The sequence below is a fragment of the Borostomias antarcticus genome (genome assembly GCF_949987555.1).
Source record: "Borostomias antarcticus genome assembly, chromosome: 11".
NCBI classification, from domain to species: domain Eukaryota; kingdom Metazoa; phylum Chordata; class Actinopteri; order Stomiiformes; family Stomiidae; genus Borostomias; species Borostomias antarcticus.
In genome coordinates, this window is record NC_140244.1 from 21,626,120 (window position 1) to 21,647,155 (window position 21,036).

The 21,036-nt window shown below is 40.5% G+C and overlaps 1 protein-coding gene across 4 annotated transcripts; it reads right to left on the bottom strand.

The window, feature by feature from the left end:
* Nucleotides 1–1,355: 1,355 nt before the first annotated feature.
* On the bottom strand, nucleotides 1,356–18,241 carry peds1 (plasmanylethanolamine desaturase 1). 4 transcript variants are annotated; one of them, XM_084445486.1, is made up of 8 exons: nucleotides 18,097–18,241; nucleotides 11,179–11,298; nucleotides 9,756–9,847; nucleotides 9,512–9,656; nucleotides 9,145–9,357; nucleotides 2,918–3,066; nucleotides 2,471–2,596; nucleotides 1,356–2,191 (listed from the first exon to the last, which is right to left on the bottom strand). In XM_084445486.1, the coding sequence occupies exons 1-8, from the start codon at nucleotides 18,230–18,232 to the stop codon at nucleotides 2,045–2,047; spliced, it is 1,128 nt and encodes a 375-aa protein (XP_084301612.1). In that variant the 5' UTR covers nucleotides 18,233–18,241; the 3' UTR covers nucleotides 1,356–2,044. The 4 variants fall into 4 exon arrangements, with proteins under 4 accessions (XP_084301612.1, XP_084301610.1, XP_084301611.1 ...); XM_084445483.1 differs by lacking the exons at nucleotides 1,356–2,191; nucleotides 2,471–2,596; nucleotides 2,918–3,066 and adding an exon at nucleotides 5,305–8,928; XM_084445484.1 differs by lacking the exons at nucleotides 9,145–9,357; nucleotides 9,512–9,656; nucleotides 9,756–9,847; nucleotides 11,179–11,298; nucleotides 18,097–18,241 and adding an exon at nucleotides 4,140–4,194.
* Nucleotides 18,242–21,036: the final 2,795 nt, after the last annotated feature.

A 21,036-nucleotide genomic window follows, 5' to 3' on the forward strand; every position in this document is an offset into this window, starting at 1 on the left:
ACATGAGTTGAGATAAGACAGGAGGAGAGGAGACAGTATTTGAAATAGGTTGATTCACCTTTGGTGGGTGGGTGTGTAAACCGGTTGGGGTAGGGGGTGATGGGGGAAATGGTGATTTGTATTATTATTTATTTTTTAACGACTGACCTTTTGATTATTGGAGAAAACATTTGGACTTATTTGAGTACCTCATAGTTTGGTTTGGACTGAATTTTGCATACAGACCAAGAGATTGTTATCCAAACCTTCCTGTTAAAGAGTATGAATGACTTTAAACCCAATCACACTAATACGCAGAAATGGAAAACAACCTACAGAGATTAGACCGTGAGGAATCCAGAAACACAAAGATATTGTTTAAATCCGATTAAATCCTTCCTGTTAAGAGTATGAATGGCTTTAAACCCAATTACACTATTAGTCTGAACAAACATGGAAAATAACACAGGGATTAGACCCTGAGGAGTCAAGAAACACAAGTTATGTACTCAAACGTAAATGCATGAATGCAAGACTGATACAGATACTGTATGAAAAGGTTGTTATCCTCGTGGTTGTAAAGAAGACAGGGCTGCTGGTCAGATCTGCTCTCACATAAATGCAAGACCAAAGGATGTGGCTTTCTCTCTTTTTGAGTGCTTTAATTATAATAGGTTTCCTGGTGTGTAAACTACCCAAGATGGCATGCATGTTCATTTGAAATTAGTTTATTAACCAGGAAAATTACGAATGTAGTCTCATGAATGAAATAATCACTGGTATTTTGTTGTGTCCTTTTAACAGCCATGTGACACTTGACCAAGGTGACAGTTTGAGTGGCCTACTACTACTGTATAGGCATCCTGCCATAAACTGGGCTATGGGGGCAAACAAACTTCTACACAAGTGAACATATCATGCACAAAGCCTGGGCAAACACTTATGAAATAACGCCCACTTTTTTGTCAGGTCAAAGGCTCCAATTCAAATATGAAACAAGCACAGATGAATATACACCGATCAGCCACAACATTAAAACCACCTACCTGATATTGTGTAGATCTGCCTCGTGCTGCCAAAACAGCTGACCCATTCAGGCATGGACTCCACCTCTGAAGGTGTCCTCTGGTATCATGTGTATATGTATCTACTGTATATTTGATTTGTAACTGATATTTTGTATCAACTGTAAATTTGTATGTGTTGCTGTGTTGTCTTTAATGCTGCAACAGTGCAAATTCCTCCCATGGATCAATAAAGTACACTACTACTACTGGTACTACTACTGCTCCTGCTGCGACATTGTTTTTTTTATTACATAAAATTTTTAAAATTTACATTATTGAGTTATTACACTATTGGTAGTTTATTACGTGATTAGCTGCTAAGATATTGTTAGATGGTGAATTATTTCCACAAAAATCAACGGTCAGAGCCGTTTTGGTGGCATGAAGGGGACCTACACATTATTAGGTAGGTGGTTTTAATGTTGTGGCTTATCAGTGCAAATCTTTGTTTATTATCTTGAATTGAACATCCACAATTACCATTACCTTTGACGGGTGAAATCTGAACAAATCTGTAAGCTGTTGATAGAAAGGCTGTTTCCCCGTTACAAAAAGGCAGCACACAAGATGTACACTCAATAAGATTATTTATGTTATTGTACAATCTGCATTCATAACAAATAATAATAAAAAAAAAAGATTAGTAGGATGTACAGTATTCGAATGATCAGGTCTGGTATGGACCAATGACTCCACCTGCCTAGTCATATCTAGTCCAACCAGAACTCCAGTGATGGGAAAGGGGAGGGGCCAGGGCCTCTGAGAATGGCAAGTACAGAAGTGCGTTCATGTTTGTAAATGTGTTTGTGTTTGACAGTTTGTTTTCAAATCTTATGTGTGCATGCCGAGAGTATCTTGTTTGTTTGTCTATGTGCACGCCACATGTATGTCCCTAGATCTGTGTGTGCGCACACTAGTGTTGGCAAGCAACTGAATGTAACGAGGTGGTCTATGGGATGAAAACAATGGGGGCGGGGGGGGGGGGTAGTAGCCAGGGCTCAGTTGGTGTAGATCGCGCCCTCGGGTGGCTGAGGGAGCTTCATGTTCTCCTTGCACATCATAAGCCGTCTGAGCTCCTGCAGAACCACCCGGATACTGTAGGAGTTCTGCCACTTGGCCAGTGCAGACACAGCTCGTGTGTCAACCTGCATGAAAGAGCACGACGAGGGGAGAGATGAAGCATGACACCACGCCGACATTCACACTCTTACAGAAACTGAACTCTATTTGCCACTTGTATTTTACACTGACTTGTCTTTGCACTTTGTTTATTGTTATGCACCAACAGACCTAAGCAAATTCCTAGTATGTGAAAACCATACCTGGCAATAAACCCCTTTCTGATTCTGAAATCAAAACCAAACCAAACCAGACCGCTTTGCGACAGCATTCACCTATTTTTAATAATGTAGGCTAATACTCACCACACCATTGGAGTTGTGCACACCATTCAAGTTTATCTTAGTCACAAATCTGACAAATGGAGGTGTCTCGGGGTATTTGGGCCCACATTCAACCTTCAGACTGTACATCCTATTTTCATAGATTGTCTGTGAATCATACAAAAACAACAATCCAGTCACATAAGGCAGACGTTCCTGCTGGGGACAAAATTACATTCCTGAATACCGGTCATACCTGTATTTTCAGTGTGCATGCCGATTCATTAGTCAAAACAGAATGCCTAACACAACTACATAAAAAATTTAATAGTTTCCAGGCTTGATGAGTCCCAGTTATCTTTGATTTAAAACTAGAGTTAACTGGGCAATGACACCCTATTCCATCAAGTTGGTAATATATTTACTGAGCAACATAGGATCACGGAGACATATGACAAAAAACTCCCACATGTGGGTCAGAGCCCTTACCCTAGGAGGGCCTATGATCATCCCTCTCCATCGTGTTAAGGTCATGTCCTCATCATCTTCCAGACCCCAGCTCACTGTCCCGTCCCCCACACCTTTCTGGCCCTCTTCCAGCTCTTCAAGCAGCCGGAAGTTACGAGGAATCGTAACGCCTAGTGATGAGACAGAGAAAGATGAGAACAGTTACTGTAATGCTTAGCTAAATTACAAGAGTGACCGAACACATTCAATGTGTAGAGTGACAAGCCCTTTGGGTTCCAACTGTTCAGTGTGTGTATTCTGAGTGTCTATGAAACAGTGTTAAGGATAGGGTAATGAGTGTTACAGATAGGGTAATGAAAAAGGGCCAAGTGACAACATGTTAGACCAGTTTTTCTTTGCTTTTTCTTTGCAGTTTGCTCTGATGGTTGGGAGCTAATGTTAAGTAGGCCCAACAACCACACATCAGTGCCTTAGATCAGATTAGAAATTATAATAAAGTTGGTTCGCCGTCTACATGGAATAGACTACACAAAGCTAAATTCTTGACACTTTTTTCTAGCTATCCATTTGAAATAATTAGGAAGTGCATTGCATCCTCTGCTCTGTCCATAGACAAGCGTTATCTAGCTACGTTTAAGTAAGTGTGTTCGCTTGGTTAACTTAGGTATGTAATCATTATATTCGGTATGCAATCATTAAATTCTTGCTAGCCAGCTACACAAAGTTAACAAGCTAGCTAAATGGCTAGCTACTAGCTAGCTACTTAAATAGCTAGCTTACGAACTGGCCAACATTAGAACGTTAACCGAAACTGCTTCAGACAAAAACATCATTTATGATACATACTCATAAATATTGTAATTTAACTAAGTAATTAGATAGCTAGATAAGCAAATTAACACGTTTAATTCCTGGTGCCAAATATGAACATAACCGTGTAGCTCGCTCGTTAGCCAACGAGGCTTGCTAAACAAAAAGCCTTGCCAGTTGGCACGTTAGCTAGCTAGAACTTCTAGAAGCTCATAAGCTAGTCTAGCTAGCTTCCTCATGCTAGCAAGCTAATATTTTCAGTGAGTCATCTATGCATAGCCAGACATTTTGTAACAGTTAATTGAATATGCAGATCTATGTAAGATACGTTTTCTGCAACACATACACTTTGCCAGCGACCGTCTTTTTGAAATCTGAAACGACTGGCTACGTTAGCCATTTACTAAGCAAGCCAGCTATCTGAATCATTTACCTGATCCGGCGGCGACCGCCATCTTTTCGCTTGATATCGGGGGCGCGCACGTAGTTTGCCATGGTTGTTGCAGGGAAGGAGCGAAGGAGGGGAAGAAAAAATAAATAAATAAATAAAAAGGAGGGGTGGATCCGACGGACAATTCGTTTTAGAAACCTGAGCAATGGCCCGGCGGAGCGGAGTCAAGACTGTCTTTGAGTGGCCACTGGCAAGCAAATTGCGATGGAGCAGTAGACTACGTGGACAAAAAGGCATGACTGATGTTCTTCGTGTGAAATGGTCGTCAATTCATAACTTTCGATTGCAGATATCAACCTAGTTATCCAAGTATCTGGATACAGCATGTGTGCCCGGTTTGAATGATCCGCTCAACTGGCGAGCGCACTGGGCGCTCTAAACGACCAAAATAGGCTACCCTCTCCCACCAAATTGTGCTTCATTTTTAAATTAACTATATAATTACTAAAATATACCAGAGTGAGCATGTTCCAACCGTAAAGGGTTGGGTTCATATAGCTACTGAAGTGTATCACTGTGGGTTTGTTTATAATTTGACCTTTCTTGCTGCAACACAGCTGTTTAAGATCAGCGGTGATTGCTGCAGCTCATAAACCTGCACCGCTCGTCACAACCTGGGTGTGCTTTTTTCACTGCATTGTAGTAGCATATTTTGGGGTAACACGGTATAATAACATTCCATTCCTAAAACATTTGTAGAAAATTAACAAACATAAATACGTTTTGTAAACAGTTATAAATGGTCAGTAAATCCTATACACACAGAACCACTGTATGAGGTTGATGTAGGACTCAAACCCACATCTCAACAGAGCCCGGCAGTTGAACCTGATGTAGAGGGACATTTCCTGTATCCATAAAGTACATCAGTGCATCACTATATGGAGGCCTGAGTTTGATGTCAACCTCATGCAGTGGTTCTGTGTAAATAGTCATTAATCATTTACATCATTCATAATTGCTTACAAACATTAGTTTGGCCATTTGTCTTTTATGATTACTTTTAAAGTTACTGCAAAAGGTTAACATCACACAGTCAACAATAGACAAAACAATGTTGCTGTTTATTTTAGTTTCCTTAGAAATATACAGTCCTCCATGTGGAAGACAACAAAAAGGCATTATTTCAGTTATCTAAAACCCCATAACAACCCATGTCACATACACAACCAAGAACAAGACTCGGACAAGAAGTGGGAGTTAGAAGGCAGTATCAATCAAATTAGAGTGCTGTGACAAGTACCAGAGGCCAGTAGGGTCAATATGGTTGGGCAAATTTACAACAAATTCAGGGAGAGGATAAGTTTACTCAATAAAACAGTTCAGTCTACTATTTAAAAAAAAAAAATCAGACAAACAGATACAAACCAACAATCAGCAATAGCCATTTAGACAAGATAGTTGAGCTCTTTGTAACAAGGCAAATCTTCCTTGGCATTCAGCCTTCATATCTATCAATGAAAATGAATTGCAAGATCATCAAAATAAACAAATCACAATTTCCATCTTGATGATATCTAACAGTATAAGCACATCTACTGCATGGCTTAATGCACATGCCAGCACTTAAAACCTAATATACTTCGATTCTGCAATGTCAAATGACATTACATGTGGCCTACAACACACAGTAGCTATTGATAACAAAAGCCTTAGGCATATAAGTCAAAGAAATTATGTTAGACACGAGTCAACAGATGACCTGAAACACCACACTGTAATAGAGATTAAAGAGTGACTATACAGCAAGACCACTTTCAGTGTCAATGTTTTAGGCTTGCACATAGTGAAACTCAGGAATATTGGTCTTCATTTCGACATGTCATTCCAAAAGTGACATTTGTGGTCTTTTAATAGTACATCGTTCTCATTTTGGCTCCTATTAGTTCAAATCTGCAGAAGAAATGTATGACATAGAATCATCTTTATAGATGCTCCTATTTCATCCCAGGGGGTAGGTCTGCATGTAGGCTGACTTGGGTGTCTGTAGTACAGTTCTACCTGCATGCATTTTTTGAAAATGTCAGTGTTGGGCAAAGGCTTGGATTGGGGTAGGTAGTTTTACTTCAAGCTTTCACAAATTCATAATTACTTATCTTATTTTACTCCTAGAATTATTGAGATCAATGTATAAGCCACATATCCATCCTCTTATGATTTACTTATAAGCAAAGACTCAGCAACAAGATCCAATCATACTGTAAGTATCTGACACATAAAATACCGTTTGGAAGTCACCCCATTACTTAAGGAACATTGCACCAGTTTTTCTACCCTCATCCTTATGAACATAAGCCTATAAAACATCACTTATATTGTATTTGCTTTGTAAATACACCTGCATCTTTGCTAACATTTAGATCATAGTTAGGGTTAGTTCATGAGAAAGATGAGATAAATTGTATTGGATTCGCCATGTCAATTTCAGTAATTACAATAGGGAGCCATTTATTTCACTAGGACAGCACAAGGCCATAGGTGGGACTTTCATAGTAATATTTTTTTCTTTTAACTTATGGCTGAAAAACTGGATCCACTTGAAAAGACCCGTTAGCCTATACATAAAAATAACATAACATAACATAGCCTCATGGAATCTGAGGTAGTGAAAAAAAATGGTATCACTTTCCAATCACATACTGTAATCTTTCAGAAATACTTCAATAACAGACTGACTTCCGTAATAGTCTACATTTCCTCAGAATAATTCACATTTTTTCTGAATAGTTGAAAAACATTATCAAGTTATAAATTTGTATTTATTTAGACTTTCAAATAAAATTAATAATATAATTAGCAGAGCAAGTGAAATTCTGACTCAAACAAGCAATAAGGTCTACTTTCATAACCTTCGACAATTATTAAAACCTCGACAATAAGGTAAGCCAACAAATTCCAGTCTCACCAGTTCTACAGAATGTATTTGTATCTGCTCAAATAAAGGAATATTTGGCAACAATTTGGGCGGTTTCTTTTCTGATGGTACGACTGAAAGTCACTTACAGGTTTACACCAGAATTGTGCCATTACACAGATAGTAAGCACAACTGGTGAGCAATCATATTGCTTGCACAAGCCAACATGTCATATGCATGCATGCACTCTAGCCAGAGTTAAAGTGGCATTTTTAATGTGTCATTTGAGACTAGAATGTGGAAGGAGTTTTGGCATGCAGTAATTAATTAAGTGTTGTCCACAGTCAAACCTAACGATTTCCTGGAAATAAAAGACTTTTATACTATACAGAGTGCCTCAGGACCAGCTTCTTGCCACCCACCCTGGCTAGTGCTGTTTTTGCTTTATTTCAATTCTAACCATTTCCTCTTTGAAAAACTGTGGGGGAATATTAAAGGAAAGGGGCAATCTTGGCCAATCAGACTATAGATGAAACACCCATTGTCCCCCCACAGGGATTATTAAAGAATCCATCCATCTATCTCTGCAGTATCAGTATCTATCGATTATTCAGTTTTCTAGTTAAGACATACGGTTCAGGTTCTCCATCAGTCACACTGCATAGTTATTCTGCTGTACAATACATTTACAAGTCTAGTTGCTGAAGCAAAGACAGACTTAACTCATCAGCCAAGCCATCTAGTTCTGTTTCTAATCTCTTCCATAGCGCTCAAGTAATTATTGGGCCATCAAGCAAACATTACCAATCCTACTTACAGTATCAGTGAGCATAGATGGGCAAGATCACTGATGGGGAATATCGCTGAAGGGGAATGTTGTGTTCTACTACTGTACTGTCAGGTTCCTCTCTGGGTCGGAAATGAAAGTGTCCAATATATGTCAGCAGATAAAGTGACATAATGAGTGCATAACTTGAGTGTGACGAAGTTTAAGACAGGAAAAAAACATGATTGTGAGAAAACAACCACATGAGCATCACAAATAGATTCTGTAACATGCTTACTACATCTGTGATACTTAAGGCTGCTTGAGAAAAACTGCACATATAACTATGTCCACCAAACAAGGACACTAGGGCGGGTAGTTTCCCAGATCATGCCAAAAACAGCTTTCTATGGATAATCTCCATTCATGATGCTTTAGTATAATATTAAGCTGAAACAAGGCCTGAGAATCCAGCCCTAGTTAGTGACACTAAAGCCAGCACTTAAAGGTAAAAAAAAGTAATGAAAGTGAAGAAAGCACTTTTCCCATGGGGTTTACGTGTTGCTTTGCAAAAATCTTTCTTTTTCAAGTATTTATGTTAGCGATCATGAGTTTTATGACAAGGGAAAACCTCCCACTCACTTTGAGTCTTAGTAAAGTGAATTAAAATGGTTTACCATCCCTTTTGGGGACAATGGCTTCAGTGTATCACCAGAGGAAGGGTTGAGTCTAATTAGACATACAAGACCAGCATTGAATATAAAGCTGGTCATGGGGCTAGGAAGAAGACATTGCGATGAAGTGCGCTCAAATGGTGTATCAAAAAGCAAATCCAGCCCCAGTTCTCCATAGTAGGGTTAAGAAAAACCTCCACCAAAACTATCTCACAGACAGAACCAGACAAGAGGCAAGATTTAAAGCTATGGCATCTCAAACTGGTCAGAATGTTTCCAATAGATTAGTTCTGCAAAAAAAAAAGGCAGGCATGGCCAGCGTCTTCTGAGGAAGGCTGCAGCTTGTCTTTTGTGTTACTTGGTTTTATTAGCCCAGTTGAGGTCATCTGCTCTGGGTTTCTCCCCTGTGACACCTTGGATCAGATCCTCAAGGTTTTGCCAGAAACCAAGCTTTTCCAGGGGATAGTTCAGCCAGCCTGGGGAAACGAAGTGCACAACTCATTATCACCCCCATAAACTCTCATCCCACATTTTACAGCATATACCATTCTACACTATATTGTACAAGCTAACAATTATTAAATATGAAGCTTTGACATATATTTACTTTATAACGCATATTCCAAAGCTGATGTTTTACCCAGCAATCACCTAAAAGGCTCCACACAACCGTTTAGTCTGCTGGTACTGACCTGTGGTGATGCAAAAGTATGTCTCATGCGGGGACACATGGTGGATGCGGTGGTGCTTGCGGGGCAGGATGATGTGGCAGTTCTGGAGAAACACCACCCAGCGCGGCAGCCCGAAGTACGTGTGGGACCACTTGTGAATCTGGTTGGTCAGGGTCACAAAGATGGCCAGTGCAAACAGGTAGCAATACCAGGGGTAGTAACGGTACAGCTCCGCTATATATAAGGAGGCAAAGAGAGGAGGGGAGAGATAGAGGAGATATATATGAGATATATTACAGTCAGTCAGTATATATTTTGGTTATATGCATTTCTCTTTAGCATAGAGCATATGGGTTCCAAAGAATAATGCTATTTGTTTGTAGCTCACCAGGGGAAAGGGTAAGGAAGTTGAAGGCCATGTTTGCTAGTGGGACCAGCGTCAGCATGCAGTTGTCACCATTGGTTTCAATGAAGTCATGGCGGGTGATGGCTGTGGGGTCGATGTGGTGCTCCCTAAATGGTCGGATAAAGGCCTGCAGGGACATTAGTTATATACCATTAAGTGAGATACCATGGACACCCACTACATACTGACATACAAGGTATGAATGTTTAAGAAGGATTTCTCCGACCTTTCCAAAGATGGGAAAGTCGACAGACCCCCAACTGTCAGCCCCCCAGTGGACTAAGCCAGAGGCAAAATCAGCAGTGAGTATGCCAGCCACTGAGAGCGAGAGAGAGAGAGAGAGAGAGAGAAATAAAATTGTGACAATTTTAGACATTTCCAACTGGTTTAAAAATCATGTCCATTAGCTCGGCCATAGGGCAGATATCCGGGCACCATAATAAATATCTTAAACTATGTGTTAAGGGAGCCATGTGTATCTGAGTCATGTGGGAGAGGCTCAGTTTATACACTTTTAGCCATGACCTACAACACAGTCCCTTTGGTATTGATAAGCAGTACCACTGATTACATACTGCATGCATGTCAGTGATTACATATTAGGGCTGTACCCGACTCTGAATTTTGTGAATAGAATCAGATTTGCGTGCTCAAACCAGAGATTTGACGATTCATTCATTTGTTCGTTTCTCCTATGCCTCAGCTGAGGGGAGACCGCAGGAGTCGGGACAGCTATCAAACTTTAAACTCAAAAGTAGCAGGCAGCACAATAAAAGACGGTTATTTTCTTGCTCCTAGTCTCCTCAAATGTGCATTTCAAAGTTTGCACAAAAAAGCCCATGCATTGGGCAGCAGTCAACAAGGAAATGTTTTGTCTGTCACTAAAGCATGTTCGCAGATATTAGAGCTCAATCTATTGGAAAAATTATTTTTTCCAGTTGATATCTTAGTTAATATAAGAAGATTGATTTAGGAAAACAATTTTGTGTTGTGATACTCCGTTTGGGAAATGCATGTGATTGCTGGCGCATAGTAGGCTAGGTGTGACGCATAGCAGAAGGGAGAGGGATTCCCTGCCTTCTTCTGTCCACTATATCAGTCTTAAGTCTCTTTTTACTGCACAAAAATTGGTTCGGTAATACACTAGGTCTAAAACCAATGATTGGCCTGTCCTATATTAATTAATCACAAGGCAGGTGAGTGGTCTTAGTCCACCAGCATATTTTGACAGTGGAGCAAAAAAAACGACTGCTCGACTTCAGCAATCTCAGTCGACTTAAGGGTCTCCGACTGATGATTCGACTCGTCGACTTTCAGGGGGCAGCCATATTACATATGCACGCCAGTGATTACATGTGGAAAGCAAACCAAACCTTAATCGGAGTATGTCAAAGGTTACACAGGCCTCTACACAGCAAACAAGCATTAAGGTGCCTACACACTGCCCCAAACAACGGCAACCAACTCCCAACACCCAACATTCTAAAGTTGGCGGTTGTTGTTAGAATGTTGGAAGTTTAAAATTCAGCTGCAAAATCCATCCAAACAACGCCAGCAATCACCAAAAAACATGACACACCAATTCAACCTTGGTGTTGGTTGGCATTGGTTGGGGCGGTGTGCGGTGCATGGAGGTCATCTCTTCTTACCAATGCTCAGGAAGATGTGCCACGAATGACCCAGGTGGAAGTTGGCAAGGAGGTGAAAGAAATTGAAGGCCATGAGAGAGAAGCAGAGGACAACACTTATCCATTCCTGACATCTTTTTCCTGTAAAATAACGAGAGGAAATAGACAAAAAGAGACATATGCACACCATGGTTAATAAATTGTGTACTATGCCAATATAGGCTACATCCAGGGGTGAAAATTAACTTTTTCGCTCACGGTGAGTCACCTGCCAAGGGGACTGTAGATGAAAAAATCTACCGGACAAGTTTTTTTTTTTTTCAGATAGCCTTCCGAAATCTAGTCGCCAATTGGACATTTTACCTGCATTTGGCCGGTGGCAGGTGTTAATTTTCAGCCCTGGCTACATCTAAGTAAATTACTTAGAAAAACAAGACAATATTGTAGGCTGTGATGGTGATGTAATCCAACATTCCTCCATGCTTTTCTTAGATACAGCAGGTAACATGGATTGTGACTTTTTGTAAATTGTTATGACTCCAATTCTTGCAGCTCAAAGAAACCACACACAAAGTGAAGTTGAATACACCATAAGGAAATCACAGCATGTGCTAAGACACTCTGACCACTGCTGAGGCCCAATGTACGGTGGCCGACGCGTGCAAATCACAACGGCAAATCCGGAACACAACGGCAAGTTCAAAAAACACAACCGCAAAGTTCAAACACAACAACAAAGTTAAAAAACACAACAGCAAGTCAGAAAACACAACTGCAAGTCGGAAACACAAATGCAATACAGAATACACAACAGCAAGAGAGAAAACACAATCGCAAATTGGAAACCACGATTGCAACTCCCAAAAACACAACGACAATAACCAGAAATCACATTAGAAATGTGTCAACCGGAAAGGGATTTACTACTTGTTGAATCTGATTGGGCAGCTATAGTGTCAATAACAGTGGGACATGTGCGAGAAGCGTATATTTAAATTAATTTGAAATGATACGTTTAATGACTGGGTTTAAGAAGGGAACTATTTTTCTCCCACATGCAGGAGCCTATCTTGCCTCCTGCCAGGCTGTTGTTATAAATAAGAAGTTCTTAACTACTTGCCTGGATAAATAAAGGTTATTGATTGCTGATGAGCTAGCTAGCTAGTTCATTGATGTCATATCAAATATTGGACATTTGTATCTATAGCTAGTGACCTGCTTTAGGAGGCTAGTGGCCTCTAAGTAGTTTGCACAAAACAGCTGATCAGACGTTACGATGCATAGCCAGGCTCTTGGCTAGTCTGTGACACCTAGATGGCAATAGCGAAAATAATGAAGATATGTTTAGAGTATATCTGTGGTGGTGATGGGATAACATTCATATACAGAGAGAGGACGAGTAGTTGTTTTGTTGTATATTATTTCAATATACAACAGAGATCATTCTCTACAAAATAGATTACATCCTAATTCGTAGCATCATCATTCATTCATTGTCCTAGTGATTTTGACGTTAGCTGGTTGGCTGGAGTAAGGGCCGACTGCTTCATGTTGAAACGCAAAATGTCGCAGCCCAGCAAACACCCCAAGGAGGTTGGTTTGGTGCAACCAGTAAAACCAGTTGGGTGGAGTGCGTGGTTCACGGCGCTATAACGAGCCAACATTCTTAAAAGTGGCTTAAACGCAATTGATTGCTGTAGCGCCCCTCTGTGGCTAAATGGGGTTCATAATGCTTGTATGGGTCGCGGATGGCATGCTCTACAACTTACTAATTGGGCACAACACTGTCAGATTACATTTTGATGTTTATATAAGCATTGTTGTGCAAAGGGACCACCATTGCACTTTCATTGTATTTTCATTGCTAGAATTAAACCAATGTGTCGTCTCTTCTTATATGAAGAATGTGCTTGTTTAACTGAAATAATCAAGATCACTACAATTGAATGCATATGGACTCCACGTTAGTTTGACAGTAGTCATTCAGGTCAATTGGATGGAAATGTAGACCTTAAATTACATAGCCTACTTACACCAAATGTATGGGTAGGAGAGGGGCATTCTTCTGAAAACTGTGAGGTTAAGAGAGAAACAAGAATTGTGAGTGTTGTTCACAGATTGCTGAATTGTCAAGCTATCCTTGCAGTGATACTTGATGGTAAAGGTGGGTCTCCCAGGCAGATGTAAGGCCTGGACAATGACCAGGTGGGATGTTGACATGCAGAGAAATAGTCACATGCATAGCTCAAATGTGGCTATGGCAGATGTTAGCCATGTTTCTGTTACACAAATGCAATCAGTGTTCATAAAGAATTGATGTGTGTGTACATCTTTAAAGTCTGCTTTAAGACTGGATATTGTGTAGAGCCATTGTAAATGAACTGTCTTTTGTAGGAGTCAGTGTGTGAGAGGCATTTAGTGTAAAATGTGACATAGGTAGAGAGGTAATAGTTGGAGAAGGGTGCAAATGAGATTAAACTAGGGAATGTTATGACAGGTTTGATGGGAAGGTTAGTTGTCCAAAGAGTAACGAGTGCAGTGGTGTGTATTGTATGTGGCATGGGTGACAAACTGGATGGTAGAGTGGTAAAGAGTATCAAGTTTGGATAGTGTACCTTTTGCAGTATATAGCTTACACACTTCAACCAGGGAGAGGGTTTTAGCCTTTAATCTAAACACTTCATCCTGGGAGAGGAGAGTAACCCACAGACTACATAGCCTACTTACACCAAGTGTAGGGGGGGCATTCTTCTGGAAACTGTGAGGTGTAGAGAGAAACAAAAGTTGTGAGTGTTCTTCATAGGTAGCTGAATTATCAAGAAATCCCCGCACTGAGACTTGATGGTAAAGGTGGGCCTTCCAGGCAGATGGAAGGCCTGGAGAACGATCATGTGGCATGTAGACATGCAGAGAAATAGGTTCTAAAACATATGTACCAAAATATAATGAATGTAATGAGATTCTAAAAATGACCTGACTCTCACTTGACGCTGTCAGATGAATTGAATGTGAATGCAGTTGTATAATGATGATGATGATGATGATGATGATGATCATGGTGATGATGATACTGTTGCATGAATTTGACCTGATTCTCCTGGTCAGGCGACATAGATGCTCACATGCATAGCTCCAATGTAGCTATGGCGTGTTTTCCTCGTTGGCTTTGATGCGTTCATTGTGCTTGGCCCCGTTATTGCTGCTTGCAGCTATATTTAGGGGCCAAGCCCCGAAGGGGCGAAGACCCTATTGTTATTGGTAGTGTTATTATTAGGGGCCAAGCCCCGAAGGGGCGAAGACCCTATTGTAATTGGTAGTTTTATTATTCTTTTTTCTGCCATGGAAGTCTATGGCAGGCCCTATAGCCGATTGGTCACTTTTTACGAAACTTTGCACGATGGTAGAGGCTTAGGGCCTGAAGCCATGGAGCAAGTCTCACATTGATTGGCCAAAAGGGGCGCTATAGCAGCCGACTGAAGTTGCGAACTTTGAACAGGCATATCTCAGGCCCTGTTTGACCTACAGACATGACACTTTGCACACATATGTCTCTCCTCGTGATGAACAAATTTGCCTCAAGGAACCATAACTTCCGGTTATATAGATTTTCCGCCATTTTGAATTTTTTGAAAAACGCTTAAAATCTATCTCCTCCTAGAGACTTTGACCAATCTAAATGATACCCGGTACACACAATCTAAGGACCGATATCTATAATTCCATCTCGGCAAAAGTTGAAAAAGTTAAATTTAACAGCAACTATGAGCCAATGAAATTTGCAGAGGGCGTGGCTTTTCACATAAAGGGGTATTATTTCTTAAGGGTTGTGCAGAACACCATGCCACTTTGTAGACATCTCTGCAGATATAACCTGAGGCGGCCACTGCATTATTGGCCCAATAAAACCAAATGGGGGCGCTAGAGAGCTCATTTTCATTTTAGGCCTAACCGCCATGCATAGTTTTCCGAAAAACAGTACAGTGGTACCACGGTATGTCTAATGGTGACTGGAGAAAGAAGAGCCTGATTGGCCACATGGTGGTGCTATAACAAGCCAAAATACATAAAAGGGGCTAAAATGCCAACTTTGAACGGTCATATCTCATGCCCCGTTGGAGCTAGATTCTTGGAAGCTTTGGAGGCATATATGTCTCATCAGGTTGAACAAATTTGCCTCAAGGAGCCATGACTTCAGATTATGTTAATTAGCAACAAATAAGCATTTTTGGAAAAACACTTGAAATCTATCTCTTCCTAGGAAGTTTTGTCAATCTACATAAAGCACAGTTTATAGAATCTAGCAATGAATATCTAAAGTTTTATCTCGGCATTATTTACAAAACTTGATGAAAGTAGCCACTGTGAGCAATTAAATATTGCAGAGGGTGTGGCTTTTCACAAAAAGGCATATAACTTCTGAAGGAATGCATGGAACATCACAAAACGTTGTGGTCATATCAACAATGTCAGCCCGAGGCAAAGCCTCCATTACTGGCCAAATTAAACTGAATGGGGGCACTAGAGAGCTCATTTCCTGTTTAGGCCAAACCGCTTGGATGGTATTTCCGAAAACAGATATAGTAGTACCAGAGCATATCTTGAGGTCACTGAAGAAATATGAAGCAGTTAGGCCAAAGGTTGGCGCTATAACGAGCCAAAATTCTTAAAAGTGGCTTAAACGCTATTGATTGCTGTAGCGCCCCCCGTAGCTAAATGGGGTTCATAATGCTTGTATGGGTAGTGGATGGCATGCTCTACAACTTACTAATTGGGCACAACACTGTCAGATTACATTTTGATATTTATATAAGAATTGTTGTGCAAAGGGACCCCCATTGCACTTTCATTGTATTTTCATTGCTAGAATTAAACCAATGTGTCGTCTCTTCTTATATAAAGAATGTGCTTGTTTAACTGAAATAATCAAGATCACTACAATTGAATGCATATGGACTCCACGTTAGTTTGACAGTAGTCATTCAGGTCAATTGGATGGAAATGTAGACCTTCAATTACATAGCCTACTTACACCAAATGTATGGGTAGGAGAGGGGCATTCTTCTGAAAACTGTGAGGTTAAGAGAGAAACAAGAATTGTGAGTGTTGTTCACAGATTGCTGAATTGTCAAGCTATCCTTGCAGTGATACTTGATGGTAAAGGTGGGTCTCCCAGGCAGATGGAAGGCCAGGACAATGACCAGGTGGGATGTTGACATGCAGAGAAATAGTCACATGCATAGCTCAAATGTGGCTATGGCAGATGTTAGCCATGTTTCTGTTACACAAATGCAATCAGCGTTCATAAAGAATTGATGTGTGTGTACATCTTTAAAGTCTGCTTTAAGACTGGATATTGTGTAGAGCCATTGTAAATGAACTGGCTTTTGTAGGAGTCAGTGTGTGAGAGGCATTTAGTTTAAAATGTGACATAGGTAGAGAGGTGATAGTTGCAGAAGGGTGCAAATGAGATTAAACTAGGGAATGTTATGACAGGTTTGATGGGAAGGTTAGTTGTCCAAAGAGTAACGAGTGCAGTGGTGTGTATTGTATGTGGCATGGGTGACAAACTGGATGGTAGAGTGGTAAAGAGTATCAAGTTTGGAAAGTGTACCTTTTGCAGTATATAGCTTACACACTTCAACCAGGGAGAGGGTTTTAGCCCTTAATCTAAACACTTCATCCTGGGAGAGGACAGTCGCCCACAGACTACATAGCCTACTTACACCAAGTGTAGGGGGGGCATTCTTCTGGAAACAGTGAGGTGTAGAGAGAAACAAAAGTTGTGAGTGTTCTTCATAGGTAGCTAAATTATCAAGAAATCCCCACACTGAGACTTGATGGTAAAGGTGGGCCTTCCAGGCAGATGGAAGGCCTGGAGAATGATCATGTGGCATGTAGACATGCAGAGAAATAGGTCCTCAAACATATGTACCAAAATAGAATAAATGTAATGAGATTCTAAAAAGGACCTGACTCTCACTTGATGCTGTCAGATTAATTGAATGTGAATGCAGTTATATAATGATGATGATGATCATGGTGATGATACTTTTGCATGAATTTGACCTGATTCACCTGGTCAGGTGACATAGATGCTCACATGCATAACTCCAATGTAGCTATGGCGTGTTTTCCTCGTTGGCTTTGATGCGTTTGTTGCGCTTGGCCCCGTTATTGCTGCTTGCAGCTATATTTAACTTTGTTGTTGTGTTTGAACTTTGCGGTTGTGTTTTTTGAATTTGCCGTTGTGTTCCGGATTTGCCGTTGTGATTTGCACGCGTCGGCCACCGTACCAATGAGCATTAGTTATATACAGCCTTCCTATGCATTCAAAGTTTATCAATATGAGTCAGGCTAAAGAGAACTAGCCTAGCCTCAGTCCATTTGGACATTATAACTAGCTTACAATGGTTGGCTAATTAGCCTCACACAAATCGCTGTAAATAAATGCTACAGACGTATAAAGAATATCAGCGTTTATGTAGCCCCAAAGATAATATTAGCCTACTAGCTAGAGAATAATTTTTACTACAGTAAAAACATCCGTCTACATGCGTTTACTTTTTCGCGAGTTATCCGAGTTTCGATAGGAAAAAAAATACAAAATACTGTAGATGACCTTCTACACGGATGGCCAACATGATATGTGACGCTGACACAATCATATAAGAAGCTAGGCGTCACCTCATCGGGCTAAGCGGTGTACGCAGTGACTGTATGCCCACATGAGAACAGCTAGCTGGCAATCCCTGTTAACATTATCTAACGAGCTAGCCTAGTAAAACCACTTTTGCGATCAACACATCGACTCACATGCAACTGAACTCGGTGTCTGGGGGCCACATGAAAACAAAGTTAACGAATTCAGTTTAAGGGTATGTTGACAGTCAGCTAGCTCACTGCCAAGAGAGACCAATACCAACAGAACAATTGACCCACCTGGCGAATACAAATTCGCAAGTTCGCGAGCACCTGCGTGTTGTGGACCCCATCTCGCCGCACCCTGGCCCGGTGTCTGAGGGTCTGTGTTCTGTAATTCTTGTTCCCTATCGTTTTCGCTTACCATACTCGCCATGTTCCACACTCCCCAGTCTAGTCAGGAAGCCAACACAGATCTGTCAACTTCTCTCAGTCCTACCATAGCAATTCTAACCCAATCGCGTCCATCCTTCTATCCTGAACGCCCAATTGACGAGCTGGAAATGATTCCGTAATAACTCAGATAACCAATAAGGTGGGAGACGAAAGACTGCATTTCCTGACCACACCCGCGTGGGCCTGACTATTCCCTAACCTCATTGGCTGATTCTCTTTTAGGAGAAATATTACAAGAATTTATGCCGCGTTCCAGATAGGATTTTGAGCTCGCAAGTTACGACTTCAAGTCACGACTCACGACTTCATAGCGTTCCAGGCAAACTGTCTGAATGCGTGGTGTAACCAACTGGCCCAACTACCCATCAAGTTGTGTCAACTTACCTGGAGATTGAAGTCACCGCTCCAGTCCTGGCGCTGCTGTGCTCTCTCACCCGTCAACCATAGACCTTTATAATGTCTATACATTCAACTCCAATTCTGCCCAACAGCGAGAACATTTTCCTGATCCGAAAGCAAAGAAAATTGATTCGCGAACACAGAAAAAAAATTGTGAGCAAAGACAGGTTTTGAGAGAGAAAAAAGAGCATCGGAGAGCAAAGTAAAACTATTTGAGAGCAAAGACAAACAGTTCGCAAGAAAAACCTTTGGATTTGCGAGCATTTTTCAATGGCATTAATATATTTTTAATGACACTTTTTTTTTTTTTTTTTTTTTTTTTAATGTTTATTAAACTTTTTTGATCGCCTTGTCAATAGTTTTGCTCTCAAATCTATTTTTTTTGCTAGTATAATAAAGACACAAATCTAGCTCCATATATATATATATATATGTGTGTGTATACAGTATATTACCCCCATGACAAGATAAGAGGCCAGCAAAAGGCTCTTGAGATAGAGCACTTATCACAGGACATAGTCCAGAAATACGTTACACGTTGGTAAGACTAATATAATTTGTTATAGAAATGTGTTTGTTTATACAATTGAATATAACCACAGGGATATGCTGGACCACGCTTGACCTATGAGAGGCATTTCCTCATGTCTGAAAGAAGTCATGCTGCATATTCTCTTGAATAGGCCTACATCATCAATCTTTCATTAATGTAGTAACTTTGTACATTATATATATTATACTTTGTATTCAACTGTTTTTATTGTATTTTATTTATTTTAATTTTATGTATTTTGTATTTATAATTGTAGTTTGTCTCTATATTGTATTGTACTTTAGTACTTTTTCCCTTCCTAAAGAGATATTTTTCTTAATGGGACTCCTTGCATAAATAAAGGTTAAACAATGCACAGTGAACCTGTTGTCCCCCATCGATGATGCATGTCGTCAGCATGTACAGCGCTGAATGTGTAAGTGGAGTGGGCTTTTCTTGTTTAGATTTATCTATAGAGCCGACCCATGGCATATGGCCATCCTTCTTGTTTGTTTGGCCGAAAATGTAAGTATTTATTCGAAAGTAAGTACTGCACAAGATCATATCAAGCTAGGATTGCACTGTTAAGCAACCATCAAGGTTAGACAAAATCCATACCAAGTATGTTCACAGCAGGCTTATATGTATCACTGTTTTCAGTGTTTTCTTGTCTTGCTCTGCATAAACGTTTGACATGACGCGTGACACTACAGATTCCATTGCGACCAAGCACGTCCAACAGTGCTCACCAGCCCTCAAGAAGTTACTGTACAACTTTCACCTTTTACAATCAAAAGCATACATTTTTTAATTATTGTGAGTCTTGTGGTCATTTTGAGTCCATCACGGTTGTGTTCTGTCAGTGTTTCAGGTCAGGAGGCTGTTCATTGCCCAGTGTATGTCTCCCTCTGCTGCCCATGCAGTGTTACTGCCGCCATAGGGGATATCAAGACTCAAGATCTGTTTATTGCCATGTAGCCTATATGGTTCACACATACTAGGAATCTTACTTTCCAAGTAATATGAATCAATCATTGGGTGGAGGACAATAAGTGTAACCTGGGGTTGTTGTTTTGTGTCTTTTAACATCAGACACCGTAGCCCTGGTGACACAGCCGACTCAAGGCTGACCAGACTTTAGTTTAAGGCTAAGTAGCATTACATGGTCTGGCCCCTATGGATCTCCACTCTTAATCCAAATCTTGAGGCATTCTACTGTATGCTGCCTAGATGGTGTTACTGATGCTTTCGATCTCCTCGTTCAAGTGATGCCCAGTGCAGTTATAGTTGTAGAGGATTTGCCATATGAAACATCTCGTTTAACCCGGAAAGTAGTAAAAAGGTGCACACCGTTTCCACACGATTCTACCCCGAAATGTAACTTCTGTTTTGATTCTTGCTCATAATAATACCACAAGATGGCAGTAGAGGCATATTTGATGACCAATCAATGCACGTTGAACAAATCAGCTCATGTTTTAGAATAAATGCCAACTATGTCTACTGTCCCCATACTAGCAGAATGATGAAATCGCAATTTTAATAGTTGTGTCAATACAGATGGGGGAAAAGAGAGGAGAGAAGGCCACTGAAATACATATAGCCTGCTGATTTGTCAGGATAAGAATTACATGTATTTTTAGTAGGCTATTATAGGCTCACATTCTATGTAAATATTTATTTTATTTAAATACTTAATTATAAGTCCAGTGTCCACTTGCAAAATTCCAATTTAGTGATGTGCAAATCTGTCTGTCTAGGGCTAGGCAGTCCCATGTGCGCGTCACATCAGTCCGCCCACTACCCTATAAAATCCCCAATACGTGCAGGCAGCTCATTTGACTGGAGCATAG

What these genes read in the sequence shown, in the direction of transcription:
- peds1 (XM_084445486.1), bottom strand. Translation starts at nt 18,232, where the DNA reads ATGGCGAGTATGGTAAGCGAAAACGATAGGGAACAAGAATTACAGAAC. An exon ending in ATACTTTTGCATCACCACAG is followed by an intron (nt 3,067 to 9,144) that starts GTCAGTACCAGC and finishes TCTCATCACTAG; the next exon opens with GCGTTACGATTCCTCGTAAC. An exon ending in TGATCATAGGCCCTCCTAGG is followed by an intron (nt 2,597 to 2,917) that starts GTAAGGGCTCTG and finishes TATGATTCACAG; the next exon opens with ACAATCTATGAAAATAGGAT.